At 55.4% G+C, this 25,493-nt stretch overlaps 1 protein-coding gene and 1 pseudogene across 3 annotated transcripts in view; one reads left to right on the forward strand and one right to left on the reverse strand.

Moving 5' to 3' along the window:
- The window catches only part of CAMK2B (calcium/calmodulin dependent protein kinase II beta), a 78,344-nt gene extending 56,702 nt beyond the window's left edge, over window positions 1–21,642 (reverse strand). For 2 of the 3 annotated variants that reach the window (XM_046020296.1, XM_046020294.1), the window contains exon 1: window positions 21,484–21,641. In XM_046020296.1, the coding sequence (XP_045876252.1) occupies window positions 21,484–21,548 (65 nt within the window). In that variant the 5' untranslated portion in view covers window positions 21,549–21,641. Of the gene's footprint in view, window positions 1–21,483 lie in introns of all 3 variants that reach the window. The other variant, XM_046020295.1, reaches the window with a different exon arrangement.
- Window positions 445–570, forward strand: LOC123952330 (annotated as a pseudogene).
- Window positions 21,643–25,493: the final 3,851 nt, after the last annotated feature.

Here is a 25,493-nt window from a genome sequence, read left to right on the forward strand (position 1 = left end):
TCATATTAGATGAGGAGTCATCCTACACCAGGATGAATCATCTTAACTCGTTACGTCTGCCACGACCCTATCGAGGGTCACATTCTGAGATCCCGGGGTTAGCACTACAGCATGTGAATTCTGAGGAGACACAATTAATTCAACCCCCAACACACACGGGCCCTCACCTCAGCTCCACCCGATGTGCCACTGTGCGCACCAGGCAAACATTCCCCAAATGATGTTCCTCAGACTTTACCTCTGTAGGAAGTCAACAGATGGTAGGTACAAAGGGGGATCTTTGGGCAAAGTTTGAGAACTAGTAAGTTAAATGGTGTTTTCCTTCCTTGCTTGCTTGCTTTTCTTTATTGCAGGACTTCTCAGAGCCTTTAATATGGTCATCTGTGCTAGGAGTGTCCAACTAGGGAGTCATGAGGTGCAGCCTCTCCCTAATTATTTCACCACAGCTTTGTGCAGTGGCAGTATCGTAGCCAATGAGGTTTATCCGAGGCACGATTATTGCTAATTGAAACCTAATTATTTCACCACAGAAATCTTTACTCAAGAAGTGTCATGAGGGCCAGGAATGGGGGCAGAGGGTCTTCGAGTCTCCGGGCCTCAATCCTGACCCCTTTCTGAAACCCTATGAGGCCCGCCGAAGTCCAGCGACAGATGTCTTCTGAATGAACCCACCCAAGATGCCAGCTGGCATCCCCCGCCCGCCCACGGACACACACCCGAATGCGAGAAGAGGCGGCGCAGCTCAGAGGAAGACCCCGGCAGGGCCCCGCAGGAGCACTTGTGCCGGGTGCCCTGACAAGGTCCAGGCTTGAGTGTGCACAGTGGTGTCTAATCATTGTGACTCTCCGCAGTCATACCAAGGTCAGCCAGCCCCACACAGATGAAGAGCCTGACCTTGGCACGTGTCCGCAGCCTCCGGTTTCAGTCGCACAGCTCGTGCCATCCCCCTCCCCCGCCACGGCTGCGCTCCCCTGCGGCCTACAGACACCCTTGAGCAGCTTCCTGGAGGGCTCGAAGCAGCAGAGGGGATGGGCCCAAGACGGGCATCAGCCCAGGGGATGCAGTGAGGTCTGGAGGGGGAGGAACACGCTGGGACAGAGCTACTGTGGGAAGGCGAGAAGGTTCTGGAGAGACGGTGGCGATGGCTGTGCACACTGCAAATGTTCTCAGGCTCCGGACGCTGGACACTTACAATCAGTTTAAATAGTAAATTTTGTATTATGTGTATTTTACCACAAGGGAAAAAACAAAGGGATGGAGAACACGGGAGCAGCTGTACTGACTTCCGACGGGGCAGAGGGAGCGAGGGGGGTTATCAGGGTAAAGAGGTGCCTCCCACCACGACGTCTAAGATGAGACAATCCTTAGTGTGGACGCTGGAAGTGCATCAAACCACACGAGGAAAACCTGACGGAACTGTAAGAAGTCGATGAATCCATGTTCATGGTTGGAGACTTCGCCACCCTCCGTTGGAAGCGGACACACCCAGCAGGCAGAAAACCACAAAGGCCGTCGCCAAACTCTCCAGCACCATCCGTCAGCTAGAGCTACAGGACATTGACAGCGCCTTCGCCCAGCAAGAGTGGAACACAAGTTCCTAAGCTCACACACACACGCTCCCAGACCACATTCTGCGCCATAACACACCATAACACACTTGTCAGACGAGACATCATACACAGCGTGCTCTCAGATCACAGTGGGATCACACTGGAAACAAAAGCAGAAAGACTGCTGGGAAACCTCAAAACACAGGAAGGTCAGACGACACACTTCCAAAAAACACAGGGGTCAAAGAAAAAAATTCAAGAAAAATTTTTAACTATTTAGTTAAATGAAAATGAAAATAAAACTTAACAAAATTTGCAGGACTTACTAACAGCAGTGCTTAGAAGAAAATTCAAGCCATCGAATGTATATAATAGAAGAGAATACTTTAAACCAATAATCTAAGCTTCCACCTTAGGAAACTAGAAAAAGAAGAGAAAATTACATACAAAGTAAGCAGGGGCACCTGGGGGGCTCAGTGGGTGAAGCCTCTGCCTTGGGCTCTGGTCATGATCTCAGGGTCCTGGGATCGAGCCCCACATCGGGCACTCTGCTCAGCAGGGAGCCTGCTTCCCCCTCCCTCTCTGCTTGCCTCTGCCTACTTGTGATCTCTGTCTGTCAAATAAATAAATAAAATCTTTAAAATAAATAAATAAATACAAAGAAAGCAGCAGACATAATAAAAGAGCAGAAATCTATGAACTTGAAAACAGGAAATAAATAGAGAAAATCAATGAAACCAAAACTGATCTTTTGAAAAGATCAATAAAATCGATAAGCCTTTAGCCAGGATAAGAAAAAAGGAGAGAGGGCACAAATTACTAACATCAGAGATGAAAGGGGCCAACACCGATGCCCCAGAAATTAAAGGGATAATAAAGGAATACAATGAGCAACTCTATGCCCAAAAGTTGATAACACAGATGAGATGGACCAACTCCCTGAAAGACATAATCTGCCAAAACTCACACAAGAAGAAACAGATAATCTGAAGAGGCCTATATCTTTTAAGGAAATTGAATCTATAATTAATAACCTTCCCAAACAGAAGGCATAGGTCCAGTGGTGTTTGGCATAACACCAAATGGATATTCTTGTGGGTTCCAGTAGGTTCACTGGTGAATTCTACCAAACACTTGAGGAAGAAGTTATATCAATTCTCTACAATCTCTTCCAGAAAAAAAAGAAGCAGAGGGTCTATTTCCTAACTCAGTCTGTGACGCTATCATTACCCTAAAACCAAAACCAGACAAAGACATTATAAGAAAAGGAAACTACAGACCAACATCTCTCATAAACACTGATGCAAAAATCCTCAACAAAATCCTAACAGAGTCCAGCAGTACACTCCACGGCCAAGAAGCAACGTCTCCCCGGCAGACAAGGCTGGCTAGTTCAACATTTGAAAACCAGCTCACAGAACCCGTCACACCCACTGATGTAAAAGGAAAATCACGTGATCGTATCAACAGATGCAGCAGAGCCTTTGACGACATCCAGCATCCATCCGTAGTAAAAATCTCGGCAAACTGGGAACAGAGCTACCGTAACCTGATGAAGAACACTGCATTGGCTCAAGATATCAGAGTCCAAGTGGCTTAAAAACAGGAACTTATTTTCTCACACTTCTGGAGGCTGGGGGTCCAAAATCAAGGTCCCACAGGGTCTGGGCTCTTCTGTAAGCTCCCTTCTCTAGACTGGCAAGCGGCCACCATCTCCCTGAATGCTCACAGGGCCTTTCCTCGGTGGATACACAGGAAGAGAGAGCCAGTAAACTCTCCGGTGCCTCTTCTTATAAAGACCCAATCTTATGACCTCAATTAACCTTAATTACCTCCTAAAGATCTTATCTCTAAATACAGTCCCACTTGGGGCTAGGGCTTTAACCTATGAATTTGGAGGGGCAGGCCACAGTTTAATCCTTAGCAAGAACCTACAAAAAACCTACAACTAACCCCATACTTTTGGAGAAAGTAGATGCTTTCCTCCAAGACCAGATACAAGGCCAAGATGTCCCTTTTCATCACTCCTCTTCAACATCGTACTGGGAATCCTAGCGGATTCACTAAGACAAGAAATGGAAATAAAACCTATACAGATTGGGAAGAAAGAAATAGAACTGTCTTTCTTTGCAGATGAATGATTATCTATGTAAAAAGTCTCCCAAATGGATTAAAAAAACAAAAACAAAAACCACGAATCTCCCTGGAACTAATGAGCGATTATAAAAAAGTTGCAGGATATAAGACTCATATACGAAATTAACTGCTTTTCTATACACCAGCAACAAGCAAACGGAATCTGAGATTTAAAACGCTATACTGTTTCCACCACCACCAAAAAATGAACCATACTTGGGTATCACAAAACACATGCGAAATCCACAGAAGAAAAACTCACAACTTCCACGAACGAGATCCAAGAACGAAATGGATCTCGTCCATGGGTAGGGAGACCGTATGCTGTCAGGACGTCCGTTCTTCCCCACGTGGCCTAGCTTCCGCGCAGTCCTGATCAAAATCCCAGAAAGAACCGAAACTGCTACTAAAGTCCATTTGGAGGCAAAAGACCCAGAGTAGCCGACACAAGACCACAGAAGAGCGGAGTCGGAGGCTGATGCCATCCGGCTTCAAGACTTAGTACGAAGCTGCGGTAGTCGAGGCCGTGTGGTTTGGTGGAAGGAGAGAGAACACATCAATGGAAGTGAACAGAGAGCCCAGAAACGGACCCATACGCAGCGTCAACTGACCTGTGGCAAAGAGCAAAGGCGAGCCAGTGGAGGAAACCTTTGCAACAGATGGTGCTTGCTGTGCTCTGAATGTTTGTGTTTCCCCAAATCCACATGTTCGAATCTGAGCTCCCAAGGTGAGGTCTCAGGCCTTTGGGAGGTGAGGGGGTCGGGAGGCTGGAGCTGCACCAACGGGACCAGCGCCTTAGAACAGAGACCCCGGAGAGATCTTGCCACGCTTCCACGGCGGGAGGACACAGGGACGACAGCTGTCTAGGCTGCAGGCTCTCCCCAGACACTACATGTGCGGGCACCATGACCCTGGACTTCCAGCCCCCCAAACTGTAAGAAATCATTTTTCATAAGCCACGCAGCTTGTGGTATTTTGATCACGGTAGCCTGAACAGACCAAGTCCTAGAACGACTCACTCTCCAGGTGACAAAAAAAAAAAAAAAGAGAGAGAGAGAGAAAGAATCTAGACAGACATTACATTTATTACAAAAATTAATTCGGGGCGTCTGGGTGGCTCAGTGGGTTGAGCCTCTGCCTTCAGCTCCGTCATGGTCTCGGGGTCCTGGGATTCCCCCACCATCAGGCTCTCAGCGGGGAGCCTGCTTCCCTCTCTCCCTCTGCCTGCCTCTCTGCCTACTTGTTACCTCTCTCTTTGTGTCAAATAAATAAATAAAAATCTTTTTAAAAAAATTAACTCAAAACAGATTGTAGACCTTCATGTAAAAGGCAAAATTATCAAAGTCCTAGAATACATTGTAGGAGAAAATCTAGGTGACCTTGGGCTTGGCAATGACTTTCTCAGATACAGCACCACAAGCGTTTCCATGAAGGATACAAATGACCGAATGGGCTTCACCAGAATAAAACCTCTGCTCCGGGACAGGTTAAGACACTGAGAAAATGAGCCACAGACAAAAGGAAGTATCTGCCAGACACACATCTGGGGCTGGACTTGCATTAAAAATACACAAAGAATTACTGAAGCGCAACAATAAGAAAAACAAACGCTCCAGTTTAAAAATGGGCCGAAGACAGGCACAGACACCTTGTCCAAGACGAAGTAAGCACGTGGACAGACGCCCCACGACCAGTGTCGTCAGGGAAACGCAGATTAAAATGACAAGGAGACTCTGTTATGCCCCGATTAGGACGCCCAAGATCTAGGACCCCGACAAAGCCCAGTGCTGGGCACAGAGCGGCGGGAGTGCCCTCCCTGCTGGTGGGGCGCAGACGGGTGCTGCCGCTCTGGGGAACACTGGGGATTTCTCACCAACACTCTCTTACCATAGGGTCCAGCAATTGCACTACTGGGTATTTACCCAAAGAACTGCCCATCCCCCTGCCACTGTGGAGGCACAGGTGGAGGGAGGGCAGGGGGACACCCCGGGGGACAGGAGAGAGCCCTGCTGAGGCTGCCCTCCATGCAGCCTATCCGGCCACCCTGCGGGCTGCCTGCTCACCGTCCCCCGCTGTCCCTCCCCTCTTCTCTCCAGTAACCAACATTCTCTAGGACTCTCCAGTGACAACCACACTGGGCCCTCGCAGAAGCCACGGACCGAACCCAAGCGCCAGGGATGCATCAAGCAAAGGCCAAAATCAGGACAGAGGTGGGGCAGGAGGGCAGGGAAGCCCCAGCACCAACCCGGACCGCTGCTCCCCGCAGGCTGGCTAGGTCAGATCTTCGTCTCTGGAGTTCCTCTCCTGTGGGCACAGGGAGGCCTTAGTCAGTCCAGGGCCCATGTCCCGGGCAACAGGAGGGCTGAGCCTGGAGGCTGGGGTTCAGCCAACAGGGAGGAGCATCTGTGGGCCCGAAACCCGCCATGGACTTAGGGTGAGGTGGCGGGGCTGGGGCTGACGGCTTCCCTGTGTCCATGGGCCACCAGGAGCTTGCACCTCCTTCTCCCCAAGCTGTCTGACGTGGGATGGAGGCTGGAGCAGCCCCTCTGTGGGGGGCCATCACCCCTTCCCCGCTCCACCTGAAGGGGGCAGGTGCCTCACATGTTTGGGAGGGAAGCAGCAAGGTGAGTTTTGTGCTATCCCCTAAAATGCACCTGGACACTGCGTCTGCTCCCAGACCCCGGATGGCAGGGATTGCAGTTTGCTGTGGAAACTGGTCCTCAGCTGGGGGCCAGGCACAGAGGCAGTGACACTGGGACAGGACAGGCAAGGCCAGCCAGGCCCGGAGCCTCCACCACACGGCTCTTCTGTGCCTCACCCAGGCCCTCACCCTGCCTTGGGGTGCCTGCACCCCGCCCTGGCCTGTCCCCATGTCCACTCGGCAAGGCACGGGACAGGTGGGAGATGTGGAGAAAGGGGGGTGTGGTCTCTGCCCACGGCCCGAGGACCCAAGAGGTCCTCCCCCTCAGAATCCTGGTCCAAAAGGAAAACTGCACTGGGGAGTGTCTGAGGGGCCCCCCAGAGCAAGGGCACACCCTGAGGAACCTGTCCATGGTCTGTGGCCTCCATGGACCATCAGGACTGGTGGGCCCAGGAGGGTCCAGCAAAGGCACCGAGGGAGCAGGTGCAGGTGGCCACAGAGGGTCCTGGGCAGCAGGTGCTGAGGCTGCCTGCCCTGCATGGGGACAATGACATCACGTCCAGGCTACTGAGCTCTCAAGAGAGGGTACCCTGGCCTGCAGCCCACCCTGTGCCTCCATGTCCCACTGCACGTCCAGGGGCTGCCCCCAATAGTGCCTGAGCCTGGCTCCATGTCCTCGGCCCTGGGATGGGCCCGGCACCCTCCCTGGAAAGGGGTCTGTGTCGCTGCCCCACTAGTGACCAAGGACAGATCCAGAAGCCCACCGGGAAGAAACAGGTCCACCATAGTGATGGCTCCCCACAAAACGGCACCTGGGACTTCCAGCCGGGGCTCCACAGGGGCCAAGCCACAGCCACCCAGAAACACAGGGCCAGGCAGTCAGGGACAGGGACAGAGCTAAGCCAGACCCCTGGAGAGCCCTGAGTTACTGCCCAGGTCACTCCTGCAGCAGCCACCAGAGGACGGCCAACAACAGGGACAGCCAGTATCTCCATTGCCTCAGGGGACACACTGCATGCTGCGCACAAGCCCCCCGAGGTGCCCAGTGTCTACGGCACAGCGGCAGAGGGCAGAGGGGCATGGGGACTTACAGTGGCTTGGGCTTTTTCCTGCAAGGTGTGTTTCAATTAAAGCTTTGGGGACTTGTTTTTGCTTTATGTTTCAGGTCGATCAGAAGTCCACCCTCTTTAGTTTTCTTCTGGAAGGATGCAAACATCCATGTGATCGGCCTAGGGGCCCCTGAGCTGCGAACAGGTAAGCTTTGTGGCAGGTCTCAGAGCAAAGGTGTGGGTTTCCACAGAACCAGCATACGGGGTCAGAAGAGACCCCAGAAAGTCCCTGCCCCAAACCTTCTGGTTTGTAGAGGGGGAGTGAAACCAGCGATGTTCCATGGAGGCCCAGGGCCACACAGTTGCGGCCAGAAGGAGACCACGTGAATGTCTTTTAAAAATGTCCTGTGCACAACCTGTTCACGGCAGCTGGGAGACAGAGACAACCGGAACGTCCGGCAACAGATGAACAGAACGTGGTCTGTCCCTAGCCTGAAAGAGAAGGACCCCCGACCCGCTCCCGCGTGGCTGACCCCAGAGGCCGCCACGCTGAGTGGAAGGAGCCGCGTACAGAAGGACACGCTGGAGGGTTCCGGCTCCCGGAGGTGCTGGGAGGCGTCCAACCCACAGGCACGGAGAGCAGACGGGGGGGCAGCAGTGTGGGAGCAGGGGATGGGGGCTAGTGTCTCCCTCGCGAGGGACAGTGCCAGGGAGAAAGTTGTAGGGACGGACCGTGGTGGTGACCGCCCCCAGAGTGGATGTGCTCGATGCCACTGAAGCGTGCGCTTCGAGCCGGTGAGGACAGGGAGAGTGACCTCGCGAGCATCTCACAGTAGACTGTCCTCGTGCTGTGCGCAGCCGGGTCTCCGAGAAACCAGGGGGAGGGTAGAGGCTGGGGCTTGTAACACTTTCTTGACAACCAGGTTTTTCAGAAGACTTCCCTCCATGTGCATCGGAAGAAGGCGGTGGGGGTCCGGGCAGAAGGCCAGGAGGGGATGGACGGCAGCAAGCATCTGTGGGGGCCCGGCACAGGCAAGGCAGCAGCTGGGCCCCATCGGCTCCCCGGTTTGGGCACAGAAGGGCGGCCGGTCTACAGCCCCAACCACGCTCGCTGGGGACCGGGGGTCTCTGGCTCTGAGCCAGCTCCTCCTCCCAGCCCCCGGGGAAATGCTGCCGCCACAGGAGGCTTCAGGACCTGGGATGACACACGGGGGACACGTCACAGCCTGGACTGGGGCGGGCGGCCACGGGGCCAGCTCCCGGCATCTGTGCGACCCACCCTCACAACAGCTGGGGCTCTGAGGCGTCCCCGTCCACCCACGGCCCCACGGCCAACCTGTGCGAGCCCTGCGAGGCCCACACACCCACGGGCTGTGCAGAGTGGGGGCCCGGGCACCTGGCCGGCTCCACATGGGGCAGGACGCACTGCTATGTGGGTGGAGGCTGGCACCCTATCTGCCCGACATGGGACAGCACAGAAGACTCAGATGAAGCCGGGAAGCAGACATCCTGACATTCGGAACAGCCGCTCCGAGGAGGGCCCTCGACGCCCCGTGCAAGGTCAGGGGCCATGAAGCCCGCCACACCCCCTTCTGAGGGGAAGCCGTGGTCCCTAGGAAGGCATCAAGGGGGGACCCCGAAGGACCCTTCAAGGGCAGGGAAGGGGGAGGGGCAGAGAGGGACAAACCCGCCCCCAGGCCCCCAGCAATGGGAGGGGAACGCCAAGCCCTCGGTCAGCATACTCCGAACGGCTACTGGAAGAGACAGGGAATCAACCCCCCACAGGGCAGACCGTCCAGCAGGCGGCCAAGATGGGCGCTTGCTCACGTCCTCCAGGAAGGGAAACGTGCCATCCCGGCTGCGCACCAGGCTGGACAGGCACCTCGAAGTTGTGTACCTCACAAGCCGCAGTGCTGCCACGGGACCCCAAGCAGACCCACCAGGGAGGGAGGGGGAGTGCAGACGAGGGCCCCCGAGGAGCAAGGCCCTGGCTGGGAGTCCCAGATGGCACAGTCCAGAGGCCACTGGAGTCCCAGGACGAAACCCGAAGGCAAAGTGTTTCAGGGGTCCCCTCCCCAACATGTGTCCAGAGGGGTTGCAGGACCCTCACCCCACCTGCAGCTCCACTCAAGACAAGAGTGCCCAGCTCAGGCCCTGCTCCGGGGGGGGGGGCTGGGGGCACCTCGGAGGGTCCTTGGGGACAGTGGGAGCCTGGAGGATGGGCAGGGGGAACAGAGAGGAGGTAAGGAGAGGTACAGGAAGGGAGAAAGAAAGGAGAAAGCCCTGCTGAGGACCCAGAGAGGCGGCCATACATCCAGGAATAACAGGACCTGGGGTCTGGGCTCCCTGCTGCCCCCACTCCAGCCCGCCTGGCCTCGTCATGGCCAACCCTGCTGACAGCAGTCCCCTCTCCGAGGCTGGTCCCACACCCCCTGGGACCCGCTCTTCCCGCTCCCCAGGGAGCCTCGCCCTCCAGAGACAGGAACACAGACCTCCCGCCAGCACTGTGCCTTCCAGAACCAAGGCGCGTGGGCCTTGGCCCCAGTCTCGCCACTCTGTTTGCTCTGAGACCGCTGTGGACCAGCGCCAGCCAGGCCTGGCTTCAGAAACACGGTGGACAAGAGGCTCCGGCCTCTGCTGCCTCCACTGGCGGCCCAGGGGGCAGAGGGCCATGGGAATGGCTCACATCGGCTGGGCCACGGCCCCACACGGGCACGGCGGGGACAGCGCCAGGGAGCTGCCAGCCAAAGCTGCTCTCACTGCAAATCTCACTTCTTGGCAATTTGGGGGTTGAGAGCCAGATGCTAGAGTTCTCTCTTTTTTTCTACGTTGGTTTTATTTAGGTTTAAACATCTTTATTGAGATAGAATTCATGGACCAAACAATTCACCCACTTCAAGTGTATAATTCAATGGTTGTTACTACAGCACAGAACCGTCCGTCCGTCACTACGGACGGCGTAAGCTAAGCTCACATTCCCATTGCCTGGCACATGCCGCGCTCGACCGTCGCACTCCCCACTGTGCCCCCACGCTGCCCTCTGTGCCCACGAGCCGCCTGCCCCAGACGCGTCAGGTAACAGGACCATACGACACGTGGGCCTCCAGACTGGCTTCTCTCCACGCTCCCCGGGCCATGCAGCCGCGCCGCGCACCAAACACACCAGACCTCATCTCTTCTTATGCCGAGGCTTCCCAATCTCGTGGACACGGCCTGTTCTCTTCACCCATTCATCAGGCGATGGGCATTTGGGGGGCTTCGACTCTCTGGCTGTTAGGGTTCCGGCTCCGAGGAGCAGGATTCTGTGTGGACCTGTGCTTTCCTTGCTCTTGGGTACATGTCTAGGAATTGAACGTTGGGAGGAACGGCTTTTTACGGCAGCTGCACCAGTCCACGTCCCCAGCAGCAGCGTGAGGGCTCCAGCCCACACCCCCGCCAACGCTGGCCACTGTCAGCCTTCGTGATGCTCACCATCGAGTGGGAGTGAGGTGCGGTCTGCTTGTGGTTTTCGCTGGCATCTCCCCAAATGACTTTCTTCATGCGCTCATCATGCACTTGGGCATCTTCTCGGGAGAAATGTCTATCTAAGTCCTTTGCCCAATTTCTAATTGGGTTGTCTTACTGTTAGACAGTACATTCTTGGATTAGTCTAAATACGAACTCCTTATCTGATGTGCAAATATCTTCTCCCGTTCTGCAGATTGTCTTCTCACTTTCTTTTTTTTTTTTTTTAAAGATTTATTTATTTATTTGACAGAGAGAGATCACAAGTAGACAGAGAGGCAGGCAGAGAGAGAGAGAGAGGGAAGCAGGCTCACTGCTGAGCAGAGAGCCCGATGCGGGACTCGATCCCAGGACCCTGAGATCATGACCTGAGGCGAAGGCAGCAGCTTAACCCACTGAGCCACCCAGGCGCCCGTCTTCTCACTTTCTTGAGGGCGTCCTTGGAAACACAAAACTTTTTAATGCTGATTATGTCCTCCTTTTCTTGTTGCTCATGCTTCTGGTGCCCTACCTAAAAAACATTCCCAAATCCTGAATCACAAAAATTTATTCCTATGTTTTCTTCCAAGAATGTTATAGGTTTAGCTCCTACGATTAGGTCTATGATCCATTTTGAGATCATAGTGTTATGGTATTAGGTAGGGTTCCAACTTCATTCTTTTGCACATGGACACCCAGCTGTCCATTTGTTGAATGGACAGTAATCTTTCCCCATTGAAGTGTCTTGTTGTCCTTGTCAAAAATCCAATGATAAGATATATGGGTTTATCCTAGATTCTCAGTCCTATTCCCCTCATTTATGTATTTACCCTTATGCCAGTACCCATGCCGTCTTGATTGCTGTGGCTGTATAATTAGTTTTTTTTTTTTAATTTTTAAGTACTCTCTACCCCCAATGTGGGGCTCAAACTCACAACTCAGAGATCAAAAGTCGCATGCTTCCCTGACTGAGCCAGCCAGGCACCCCTAGTTTTGAAATTAGCAAGTGTAAGTCTTTCCACGTTGTTCTTCCTTTTTACGAATATTCTGGCTCTTTCTGGGTCTCCTCACATTTCTATATGAATTTTAGGATCAGCTTGTTGATTTTTTTTTTTTTTAAAAGAGGGCCGCCATCTTTTTTTTTTTTTTTTTTTTTAAAGATTTTATTTATTTATTTGACAGAGAGAGATACAAGTAGGCAGAGAGGCAGGCAGAGAGAGTGAGAGGGAAGCAGGCTCCCTGCCGAGCAGAGAGCCCGATGCGGGACTCGATCCCAGGACCCTGAGATCATGACCTGAGCCGAAGGCAGCGGCTTAAACCACTGAGCCACCCAGGCGCCCCAGCTTGTTGATTTTTTTTAAAGGCAGCTGGAACTTTGACAGGTATCACATGGAATCTGTAGGTCAATTTGCAGCATCCAGCTGTCTTAACATTCAATCTTCCAGTTCATGAACATGGGATGTCTTTCCATTTCCTTATGTTTTGAATTTCTTCCAACAGTAGTTTGTGGTTTTCAGTGTTCAAGTTCTTACACTCCTTTTATCGATTATTCAGTATTTTATTCTTTTAGATATTATTGTGAATGGAATTATCCTAATTCCTAATTTTATCTTGGGATCAAACGTTGCTAGTGTAATAAAATAAAATGGAATTTTATAACTTCATCTTGTGTCTTGCAACTTTGCTGAATTCATTTTTTATTTTAGATCATCCTCTTGGGAGTTCCTTAGGATAATCTACATATAAGACCATGGCAACTGCAAACCCAGAGATGGGTTTACCCATTCCTTTCCAGTACGGGTGCTTTCTTTTTTTTTTTTCCCCAGCTGTCCTGGCTAGAATGTCTTGCATGTGTTAACAGAGGTGGAAAGAGCAGATATCCTTGTCTTGTCCTGACCTGACATTGACCTTGGGAGAAAGCATTCAGCTTTCATCGTCCAATATGTCAGCTGTGGGTTTTTCATAGATGACCCTTATCAAGTTGAGAACATTCCTTTCTATTCCTAGTTTGTTGAGTATTTTCACCAGGGAAAAATATTAGATCTTGTCGAATACTTTTCTGCATCTATTGAGAGAATCAGATAATCTCTCTGCTTATTCTATTAATATACTGTATGATGGTGACTGAATTTTGTATGTTGAACCAACTTCCCATTATTCCAAGGATAAACTTTCCTTTTTCATAATCTATAACCTTTTTCTATGTTGCTAGATTCATTTTGTTAATATTTTCTTGAGGATATTGCATCTATATCCATATTGGTCCACAGTTTTCTTTCTTATGGGGTCCTTTTCTGGGGTTGGTATTAGGGTATTACTGTTTCCACAGAATGAGTTGGGAAAAAATTCCTTCCTCTTCTAATTTTTTGAATGACTTTATGAAGGACTGCTATTAATTCTTCTTTAAATGTCTGACAGAATTGACCAGAAACCTAGGCTTCTCTTTGTGGGAGATTTCAAAATTTGTCACTCATCAATGAGTCTGTCATTGTTATAGGCCTATTCAGATTTTCTGGTTCTTCTTGAGTCAATTTCGGTTGCTTGTGTCCTTCCAAGAATTTGTCTGTTTCATCTAGGTTATCCACCTTGGCACACACTTCTGCGCAGACTCCCTATCATCTTTTCATTTCTGTAGGGTCAGTTGTATTGTCCCTTTTTCATCCCTGCTTTTAGCAGTTAAAGTCTCCTCTCTTTGACATGCCCCAGCCACCCCTTTTACAACTGTAGCCTTCCTCCTAAACAGCACTCCCAAGTCTCTGCACTTCTTCCCTGAGCAGAGATATTAATCACCTTCTACCCCATCATATGATGTGTTTAGTGTTTATGTCTATGACTTGCCTCCCCCAGCAGTATAAGCTCCTTGGGAGCAAGTACCCTTTTTCACGACTGTTCCCCCACACCTAGAGAGTCTCGTAAACAGTTAAGTGTGCTAGCAGACTTACGGGATGAGCAAGTCTGCAGAAAAGCAAAAGATACCAGAAAAGTTGCCAAATAAATTATAAATAAATGATGGCCTTGATGCCCTAGACATGCCCTGTTTAGTGTGTGAACACAGCCTACAAGCAGTCGTAATGACCTGAGATTGGTCCAAATGGAGATGTGCTGTAACATGCACAACAGATTTCAAATATGTAATATTTTTAAAAATATAAAATACTTAACAATAACGTTTGCATTGATTTCGTGTTTAAATAATACTCTGGATTCACTGAACTAAATACATCTGCTTATTAAACTTCCTTTCATCTGTTTAAGTAGTAGAAAAATTTTAAGGACACATGTGACTCACATCTGTGTCTTTTCTGGACAGCGCTGCTCTAGGCAAACAGGATCAGAAGTGACATGGCTGCGTGTTCAGAAAAAGGAGGCCAATTCCCCACCCGTGGTCAGGGGAGGCTCACACAGAGCCCAGGGAGGGGGAAGGAGCCTGGGCCTGGCCTCGGGCCTGTATCTGTGCAGCCCGCTGCTGCCCTGGAGACCTCATGCCCCTTGTGTCTGACCCAGCGGATCTGGGGCGGGGTCCCTACTGTGCAGCCAGGGCTGGGAACCACTGTATTGGCCACCTTTCTGGCAGGTGCACTCCTTAGTAGACAAGCACTCTAAGGACAGAAAGTCCTTAACAGACAGTCTGGCATGGGCACCTGAGTGGCTCAGTCTGTTAAGCATCCGACTTGATCTCAGCTCACGTCTTGATCTCAGGGGTCGTGAGTTCAAGCCCCGTGTTGAGCTCCACACTGGGTGTGGACCCTACCTAAAAAAAAAGAAAACAGGGGTGCCTGGGGGTTCAGTGGGTTAAGCCTAGGCCTTTGGCTCAGGTCATGATCTCAGGATCCTGGGACTGAGCCCCGCATCGGACTCTCTGCTCAGCGGGGAGCCTGCTTCCTCCTTTCTCTCTGCCTGCTTGTGATCTCTGTCTGTGTCAAATAAATAAATAAAGTCTTTTTAAAAAAAAAAAAGAAAGAAAACAGAAACAGATGGCCTGGCTCAAACCAACGACTAAGAACCAGGCTGCACCTCAATATACAAGAACAGGAGCCACATGAAGAACTTTATTAAGACACAGAAAGAACGTTGCAAACCCTCGGCGTCAAGTCCACAGCAGGTGCCTCTGAGAAGCCTGCCCTGCAGCCACACCTCACCAGGTAACAAGACGGTGGCCCCGCAAGCCAGATGTCTGAGCGTCCCTGGGACCAGCAGCACCTCCCGCCTCCCCCCACCCACAGGGTGAGGGTGCCAACACGCAGCCTTCGAGGCCACTGTGCTGGGCACCAACCACGTGCCTGGCTCCAAGCCCTAGAATTCAGGGTGGGCTGGGGAACAGAGAGGCGGGGCGGCCCCACGGCTCGGTAGGAAATGGGCACCAGCCAGGAAACTGGCCCCCATGGAGAGGGCATTACCTCAGGCGGGACCCAGTGACTCTGCTGTTTGAGGTCAGGCCCCCACAAGCTGCTCAAGTGGGAAGGGTGGTGGCTCTGAAATTAGTCCCCTGCCCCGCCCCCCATGGAACAGAGCAGTTTATCCTTCCTCCGTAGAATTTTCTTAAATCTTTGCCCAGCTATGGCCAATCTGTTGCAGAATTCAACGAACGCCTGTGTCTGGCCTAACAAAGAATCACAGTCTTAGTTATGTCAGGATCATTGTGTCCGCGCGGAAGAATGACGTGTGGCGGGGGCAGAGCCACTGGCCAGGCTAGCGGCCTGCCACACGCCAGGGGACAAGGGGCCCGGGACTGGGCGGCGAGTCCTGCCGCTTTAACATACAAGGATGTTTTTATTTTAAATAGATTCAGATTTTTATAGGAATAAAGTATACATTTCTATGTAATATGCCAATATGATAATTTTTGGAAAACCAAGTTGATACATAATGCATTTTTATGTTTCTACACTAACAAAGTGACTCGCAGCTGTGAAAGATGCTTTAAAAATCAGATTCCATTTTTGTGGGAGAGAAAGAGGGAATTAAATTTTTTGAAAATATATTTGAAATCTCCAGAAAGGCCACATCGCATGCCTTGAACCAGAGAGGTGGCCTTGGAGAGCAGAGGGAGGGATGGGATGCACCCAAGGAGCAGACACCACTCCCGTCACCTCCACCCGGTGGGTCCTGTTCAGCACCTGTTAAACCACAGTGGGGCCAACACGGACCCTCATGGGAACAGTGTCTTTTTAGGTGTAAGAAAAAAATCTCTGTTAGATGAGATAAAAGAGGGGAGGAATCCGGTCTTGGGTTCTTTCTGAAGGGGGTCTCTATGCCCAGCCAACAACAGACGAAATCCACCCTCTTTCCTGCATAGGGATCACGCTCTCCGAGAAAGCATGGGAGCCCGCATATCATCCCCCACCATGCTTATCAGAGGATGGGTCCCATCTTCGGCTTAAAAACAGCAGCCAGCTCACCCCGTGTGCAATGGACGGGAACAGACAGGCCCTGAGCTGTAGGAAAACACTCCGACTGGAGGGATGGGTGTGAACAGGAGCAAACAGACTACAGAATCACATGTATGGTGATTCCAGCTGTGTTTTTAAAATCAGATACATGCATGACATGTACTGCTTGTGTGTACATGAGCACGCGTGTCCTCACGCTGACGTGGTCTGCCTGGGCTCCTCCGGTTGAGGAACCCATCAAAGAGTCACTTTCACTGCACACACGTGTATATTTACTTCCCTTTATGAGAGGATATCGTCCTTGCAATTTGTTTAATTAATGCAATAAAATCCCAAGCCTTGCTGGTCCAAACAGGGGCAGAATGTTGGCTGTCGCGGAAGGACAACCAAAGGAAACGAGGCTTTTACAGAGAGGAATGGGGTGGGGGCCAGGGAAGCACAGAGGGCATGGTGAGCCGTCTGCTGAGGGCAGGCGGGTCCCGAAAAGCCAAGGGTCAGAGTCGACCACAAGCAGGCCGAATCAGCGGGTGGAAAGAACAGAGTTGGGGCATGAGCTGCCGTGAGGAGCAGAAGGTGGACGCTGGAGCCCACTACTCGGATTTGAATCCAGGTCCACGCGGCCTTGGCCCCAAATAGAGCTCCTCGGTGCCTCATCCACCTGTGCCATGACCTGGGAATGGTCACAGTGTAGATCTCACGGATGTAATCAGCACGCTGATGTAATAAGCACCACTTAACTGCTGGGACCGCTACCAGGAGAGAAAGAGTGCAGGTAGCAAGCGCGAGGTATATTCTTAGCTCCCAGCAAAGTAGGTTATGGTATAAAAATACCGCTCAATAGTAACTAAAGGAGCGTCACCTTCATGTGCATCCTGCCGCAGCCTCGGCGTGTGTGACTTCTTCCCCAAACACCCTCCACTAAGGATGGGACTCCAGCTCTGGGGCCAGTTTGCTCACCCCTCCCTCCAACGTGCAGCCTCACACGGCCCCAAAGGGGCCTGCGCCCGCCTGCAGACAAGAGAGTGGTCGGCTGCCTGCATGTCCCAGGGGCCGAGCGCTAGGGCCAGCCAAAAGCGGGGCGGGGGAGGGGTGGGCCCTGGGCGGATGGGGGCGTCTGGGGGAGCAGCCAGGGCAGCAGGCAGTGTTGGCATAAGGCTCCAGGGAGGGAAGCGCTCGCTGGAGGGGGCGAGAGAGCAAACAGCTGACTCCTCCTCCCTGCAGCCCTCTCTTCCTTCCCTGGCAACCTGGCTTTGCCGCTTGGGAGACTCAACCATCAATTTGCTCTGAATATCCTGTTTATCTATTAACTTCCTAGCAGGTCACTCACTGGCCGAAAAGCCCATGGCCGGCGAGGGCTCGTGCCCCAAGACAGGGCCTGCTCCCGTCTGACCGGTGGACATGGGATGCAGTCAAGGACACACCAAGGTCAGCCCTGGGCCTGGCAAAGTTCAGGGGGAGCTGGCGGGTGGGGTGCCCAAGGTGCACCCTCCCTGAGCCGTGGTACTGGGTCTGTAAAGTGGGGCGGGAGGGCAGCTTCCTGGTCAACTGGAATCAAGTGACCTGCACATCAGAGTTGGTTCCAACGGGGCCACTTTACCCCGGGGGAGCGTCCAGAACCCCTGAAACCCAGCCCTCGTGGGAGCTTTCTTCTGGAGAGATCACCCGCGTTTTAAAGGAGAGGAGCCCCGCGAGTGGCCGGCTCGGGAGCCCAACACGAAGACCTCCCTACCCAGCTGACTGTCCAGCGGCAGAGGTCTGCCAGCACCGAGGGGCAGCGCACCAGGAGCCGCTGCACGCACACGGAGTCACGGGCCCGCCACCAGCCCCTCCGCCCGGGACCAACCCTGCACAAGGCCTCACGCCCCGAGCTCCCACGCGACCGCAGAGCGCGGCACCCAGGAGCCCCCAGGCCTCCACCGGGGGACCCAGGCCAGCAGCCACGGCGTCAAGGCCAGGGCACGACGGGCGACAGGTGCGCTTGGCCCGCAGCCGCGTGCACACGCGGTCCCAGCGTTCTGGAAAGTGACGACGAGTCCGGCCGGTGGCTCCTACCCGCCGGCTCCGGGCGCGCCCGTGGGTAGAGGAAGCGGAGAGTCTGGAAGGAACCGGCAAAGAGCGGCTACGGCCGCGGGGCTTCCCTAGCGCTCCCTCCTGCTTTGCGGGGACGCGAGGACGCGGGGACGCGCGGCACGACCTGGAGCACGAGGTGACGACCCTGCCACTGCCAACCCAGCCGCCCGCTCACGGGGTCACCGCCGCGTGCGTGCGTGCGTGCGTGCGTGCGAGCGAGCCTGCGCGCGCGCGCAGGTGTGTGCTTGCGCATGCGCGTACTGTGCGCAGTGCGGCGCGTGCGCCCTGAAAGCGTCGAAGACCCTCTCCCCTAGCAGGTTCCAAGCGCAGCGCGTGCTCCGGTTCCCCAGAACCGCGGCGCTGGCCGCCCATGCGACACCGACCGTCCACTTGTAGTGCTTTCTTCTCACTGGAAACAAACAACCGAAGCCAGAGGACGGAAGAATCAGAGCTCTACATGCTCGGCGGAAGGGTTACCCCTGGAGTCGCTCTTCGGCTCTGGAAGCCGTCCGCCGTGAACGCTGGGGAGAGCTCACGGGTGCCCAGTGCACAAGGGGCCGCGCCTCGCTCCCCTGCTGGGCTCCCGGCTGGGGACCTCCCACTCCGGGTGGCTCCTGACCCGGCACGTGGGCCTTCCGGCGGGCGTGCCCCACCAGGCCAGAGAGGGCAGAGCCCCGGACAAGAGCCCCCCTTGGCCCTCAAACCCTGCTACCCGCGTGCCCAGGGAAGGATTCCGAGCGGGACAGGGAGGGGAGCGGTGGAGGCCGTGTCCCGCAGGCAGCTGCGGGCCCATGGCCTGGCCCTTCCCGGGCAAAGAGCTCTGTGTCCTCTGGTGCCAGGGGCTGCAGCTTTAAATAAACTTGGACGCATGCACCTGGGGCCAGGGCAGCGACACCCACTGCCTCAGGCAGGCGCTGTCAACAAGCGGCAGGCGGGCACCATGGCCACCTGGAACCCAGCCCTGGGCAGAGGTGCGGGCCTTCTGCTGCCTGCCCCGCCACAGCTCACCCTGCACTTGCTTGGCCTCCCCTACCCAGGACACCCCAGCAGGGCTGTGCCAAGCCCCCCAGGTCACTCCCTGGACCACTACCTGGGCAGCTCCACAAAGGAGTGCTGGGCAGAGCAGAAAGCTTCCTGGCTCCAGAGGATGGGCCCCAGGTCCTGGGATGTGTTCCCTTCCCCTCCCAAGACCCTGCCTACCACGAATGTCTCCCTCACTCCCACTCCCGGCCCTAGCTCCACCACAGGGTAGGCATCCACGTGGCTCCCTTCTGGAAGCTGCTCCTGCTCCTGCTGCCCAGGAGGAATCTGGCATCTGCTGTGTGGACCCCTCTCAGCCCTTCCCCAGGGCAGCTGAGACCTCCACTCCCAGGTGTGGATGTGGGTGCCAGTGGCCAGGATGAATAGTCCCTGCTAGAACCAGAGGCCCCCAGTTGGGTGGGCCTCCCTATGCCCTACGGGACCCACAGAACCTCCCAGAAAAGTGTAGGGGTATCAGCAGAGGCAGCATCAGCTTGAGGGAAGGGGTGCCTGGTTGAGGGTCTGCATGCTCCTAAGCAAGCACAGAAAGGACAAGAAGTTCCCCTAGAAAGGGTGACTTCCTCCCATGGCCATCCTCTGCCTAGAACTACCTCCTCCCTCTGAGGACCCCAGCCCACTACCCCTTCCAGCTTCTTTCAGGCTGTGTTCAGGGCCTCAGGGGGACACACAGCGGGTGTGCTGGACCCTCCCCATCCCTCTGCTCAGCTCTCCAGGTCCCCAGCCTCAAGGCCAGGCACGCAAAGAGCACCCAAGGAATGGAAGGGAGCTTCTGGGCCTGCAGGGCACGGCCCTGCCCAGAACCCCAGGCCAGGGGACTCCTCCACTCCGCCCAGCCCAGCTCCCCAGCCCTCGGGCCTGACCCGCATCCTCCCCCACATCGAGGGAGAATGGGGGAATCCGCAGGGCGCCTCAGTCTTCCCAAATCGGGGCCCATCTCACCAACACAAGCACTACCACAAACGATTTTTAGAAAAAGAAAAATAAGGCTCGGTGGCTGGATGTGTACGAGGAAACCTCGCCAGCGCCCCCACCACGCTGGAGGGCTGGAGGAGGAGTGAGGACGGCGGGGCTCCGGCAGCACCAGGATGGAGCCTAGGGATTCAGGAGTTCTGGAGCCCGACCAAGGGATGCCGACCAAGGATCAGCCACCCTGATTCACCCCGGGGTCAGAGAGCAGCCCCTGACAGACTCGGAGTCCGGGCGCCCCACAAGAGCGTGTTGCAGAACAGAGCCCAGGAGCCACCTGTTCCCCAGGGGTGAGGCCCTACCTGAAAGGAGCCTTTGAAGCCCCTCCCTATTTCATCTCTCAGCCTCCCCCCTCCCCGCAGGCTCGTCAATAACTCTCTGAAATCCACCCCCACACCCGCCTACTTCGATGACCCTGAAATCGGGAGCCCATTCGGCTCCCCACCTCACCCCCTCATCTCCACCCAGGGACCTGCCAAGCTTCCTGACCTCAGCCCCTCAGCTCTCCTGACTCGTGTTTCCAGAAGAATCCGGGGGAAAATCCTCCAAACCCCTGATTCCACTGGGAACCCGCAGCAGAGGCTGTTCCCACGCGGACGGGAGCGCAGCGGGCACCCCCGGCGCGGATGGAGCCACGCGGAGGAGCAGGCGCCTAGCAGGTCCCGCCGCCCCCGCGCCTGGCCGCTGGGGTGGGGGTGGGGACAGCGCGGCCCGCGCCAGGAGCGACCCTCAGGCCAGAGCCGCCCCCTCCCCCGCGCTCTAGGCCCCGCGGCCGCCCCCGCGCGCCGCTCCTTTCTGACCTCCCGCCGCCAAATGCGTCACGTCTGCCCGGCGCTCCGGGGACACCTGCTGCCGCCCCCGCGGCGCGGAGCCCTGCGCCCCGAGTCCCGAGTCCCGGCCTCTGGCCCGGCGGCCGCGCTGAACAGGGCCGGGCAGAGCTGCGCGCGCCGAGGTCCAGCAGCCTGGCCCAGGGCCCGGGGGTCGAGGCCGCGCGGGGCCGTGCGCTTCGGGCCCCGAGCCCGGAGGAGCGGGGGCGCGCGGGGCCGCAGTGCGCCCGGAACCAGCAGCGCTGAGGGTCTTGGTCTCCGGGGTCCCAGCCCTCCGCGCGCGGCGCCCTCCCGGGTCCCCGCCCGGCCCGCACGCGCCGCGGCTCTTACTTGCCAATATCCTCGTAGAGCTGGTACTCGTCGGTGAAGCGGGTGCAGGTCACCGTGGTGGCCATGGCGGCGACAGACGGGCTCGGCGTGCGCTCTGCTGCGCTCGGGCGGCGGCGACTCCGGCTCCCGCTCGCGGGCACGGCGGCGACACGGGCGCGGGCGCGGGCGACACCTCGGCTCGCGGCGCCGGGCGGGGGCCGGGCTGGGCTGCGCCGGGCGGCGAGCGCACGCGAGATCTGCGCGCTCCGTCCCCGCCAGGAGCGCGCCGCACACCTACGCGCGGGGAACGCGGGCGCGGCTGTCGCCGCCGCCGCCGCCGCCGCCGCCGCCGCCGCCGCGCCCGCCGCCCCTGCACGCGCCCTGCACGCGCCCTGCACCCGCACCGCTCCCGCGTCCTGCACACGCACCCGCACGACTCCTGCACCTCTACCTTGCACCTGCACACGCGCCGTCGCCCTGCACACGCACCCACACCTGTCCCGCACATGCACACGCACCCGCATCCTACGCTGACACACACGGGTCACATCACCTGCACCACTCCTGCAACCGCGCCCGCACACGTGTCCTGCACCCAGGTCCTCTCCCTGCTCACCCTGTGCCGGGACCAGCACCCGTGCCTGGGCGCGGGCGCACACACACACCCAGGCACCAGAAGCCACCTAAGTCAATTTCTCTGTTCCCTGCTGGAGACCTCTTGGACACAGGGGACTGCACACAATGAACTCCGCCCCCAGTCCCCTGAGTGCCCACCTCATCCCAACCGCAAGAGGAGACTCAGGCACACATGGGTGGATGGGGCACGTGTGTCACCCTCCAGAGGACATTCCTCACACCGCCAGGAGGAGATGGTGCCAGGACCCTCCTGTCCTGTCTCCAGCACTCCACACACTGCACAGCCTTGTCCCCCCTGGCAGAGTTGCCCTGGGGCCTTCCAAACCAGTATACACACTGGGGACAGTGGGTAACAGGATGAGAGGGTGGGGACAGCCTGTTCCCCATGGTCCTAGGGCCCTCTCCCTGGATCCCTGAAGACTCAGCGCTGGGGTGCCCCAGTGCAGGCAGAAAGGCAGGGAGCCCTTGAGTTAGGGGAACAGGACTGCTCCAGCTACGGTAAGTCAGGAGTCCGAATGCCCAGCCCTGTGCCCCATTAGGGGAACACGTTCTCTCCTCTCAGGCCTCGCCCACCTGCCTGCCCCTGCTCTGGCCTAGAAGAGGGTCCATCTTGAAACTGACCCTGGAACAGAGGACGAGGAGAGAGCAGGAGGGAGGGGCAGGAGAGGCTGGGCTGACCCCATTTCCCACAAAAGAGCCTTCCCCTAGGGCCACACCCAGGCTGCCGTCTAGAACCAGGACTTGAAAACTGGCAGAGGACTCCCTGGGCTCTGGCACCCAAACTCTTCTGAGGGGACAGAGCTGGGGTTTGTCCTGGGCAGGCCCTGAGGACAGAAGTTTCCAGCAGCCAGCTCCTGATTTAGGTCGTGCAGTTGCCCTGATGTGAGCTACTTACTGTACCATGGGCTCCCCAGGCATAGGGTGTGGGCCTGACCTGCGCATCTCGGTCACCTTGGTCTGTGGCTCACCCCAGAAGCCACAGCAAGTGCCTCCTGAGTCAAAGATCAAATGAAGGCACTCTGGGGCGCGGCGGCCAGGGCCTCCCCAACCCTGGGGCCTTTGGCACCAGGCTGTCAGGCAGGGGAGCAGAGCGGGTGGCAACCAGTTCGGGTTCTGCCTGGTTTTGCAGAACCGATGGGCGCCCAGGAGGTGACCAGAGTCTGAGGACTACGCTGGCTTGGAGCAGGGGCACCCATGGGGAAGGAGGGTCTGACTTTGACCTCAGCGATGCCAGGCCAGAGGGGAGACCCCTCTCATGCCTCAAACCAGGACCAAGCATGCCTGGTGCCTGGTAACAGGCAGAGGGCCACCCCTCCTGGGGCAGCAGGCGCTGAGGGTGTTCAACCTCACGTGCTGCTGGGCCATCTACATCCTTCTGAGGGTCCCTCACAATAGAATACAATTAGCAAAACAAACAAAACGAAATTGCACCCCTCAGCCAGTCCGCCTCTCCTGAGGCTGCTGCTAGACCCTGTGTGCTTCCAAGGTCAAACACACTCCTGCCAGGATGAGTCCAGGCCAGGATAAAGTGGCATCAAAATCATGGAGACAGCTGACATTGATTTGCTTACTTGCATTTTACATGTACTACTTCATTTAATTATCAAACAACCCCACAAGGCATATACTATTATTCTCCCCATTTCATTAGATGGGACAATGGAGAGACAGAGGTAAAGTCACACAGCCAAGAGGTGGCTGGGACTCCAACCCCCCTGCCCCAGAGACCCTCCCTTGTCTTGTTTATTTTCACACCCATGCATGCACATGTGGGCATGCACACACACAGAGAATACACACACACACACACACACACACACACACACTCTCTCTCTCTTCCTGCAGCCCTTGGCAAGAACAGAGCAGCATTCTGGGTGGCCTGTGTTGAAGTCCCTCTTTTCTCTGCTTGGGGAGGCTGCCCAAAACCAAGTTTCCCCAAGAAGTCAGGATCGCTAAAGTGTTTGATTTAAGGCCCTTGTTCTACTCTTGTCAGGAACTGAGGTTCACCCAAGCAGCCCCTCGTCTGGGCTGGAATGTTCAAGGTATGATGTAGAAGGACTCAGAGGAAGGCAGGCAGGGCAGGCTGAGCTACCGAAGGGACCCAGACTGCTCCTGCACCCCACTCACAGAACAACCTACTCTCCACCTCCAGACTCAGAGAACTTCTCCCCAGCAGAGTAGAAAGCTGGAAGAGAGAAGGGCTGCCAGCCATGACTCTTTTTGGAGTCCCAGGCCCCAGAAGCCCTGTCATCTGGCTCCGTCCCCCAACCCTCCTTCAGGAAGGGCCCTCTTCCATCGCACCCCCACATCATCTCTGCCTCCCACCTTATCCTCTCTAGCTGGCTTTCATCAGCAAGGAGGGCTCTCCCTCCCAGGTGGCAGCTGGGGCGGGTGTGGGGAATATCAGTTCTGGGAGGTTATTGTTAGGACAGTCACCATGGCAACAAGCATCACATCTGCAGAGCCAAAAGTGCTGCACGTGGGGCTCATTCTCCCAAGGAAAGACACAGCCTTTCCTGTCCCCCTCACCTCCAGGAACTGATGTCAGTGCCACCACCTCTCCCAGACCCAGCCATCTGCCTGGAAGAGCAGGTTGTGGTTTCCCAAAACAGGAAGACCCTAATCCATCAGTCTTCAATCACCTGGCCCTTGACATGGCAACAAGACATCATGGCAGGTATGTGGAGAGATGATAGTAGTGGCGTTGGTAATGATGATGTTGATGATGGTGATGGTGGAGATGGTGCTAATGATGCTGATGACAATGGTGATGATGATGGTGATGATAATGGGGATGATGAAGGTGGTGATGGTGATGATGATGGTGATGGTGACGATACTAGGCATGATGAATGTGGTGATGGTGATACTGATGGTGGTGATATTGATGATGGTGATGATGGTGGTGGTGATGATGGTGATGAGGGTGATAGTGATGATAGTGATGATGGTAATGAGGATGATTATGATGGTGATGAGGATGATGATGTGATGGTGGTGATGGTAATGAGGATGATTATGATGGTGATGGTGGTGATGAGGGTGATGATGTGATGGTGATGAGGGTGATGATGGTGATGGGGGTGATTATGATGATGGTGATAGTGGTGATGGTGATGGTGATGATGAAAGCCATAGCTACAATTCACAGTGTACCCACTACATGCTGGAAAGCTCTAAAGTTTCAACACCCACCACTTCATATAAACCTCACAGCAACCTGGCAAGATACGGGTTATCATTATTCTTCTTTTACAAGTGAGGAAACTGAGGCACAAAAGGATTCTGTAAAGCCAATATTGCCATTCAGTCCACGTGGCTTTATAGCTGGTGCTTTAACCACTGTGCTCTGCTCATGGGTGACCACTGGCCTTGCTGGTGTGGCCACCATGTAG

The sequence above is a fragment of the Meles meles genome, chromosome 10 (genome assembly GCF_922984935.1).
Source record: "Meles meles chromosome 10, mMelMel3.1 paternal haplotype, whole genome shotgun sequence".
NCBI lineage: Eukaryota > Metazoa > Chordata > Mammalia > Carnivora > Mustelidae > Meles > Meles meles.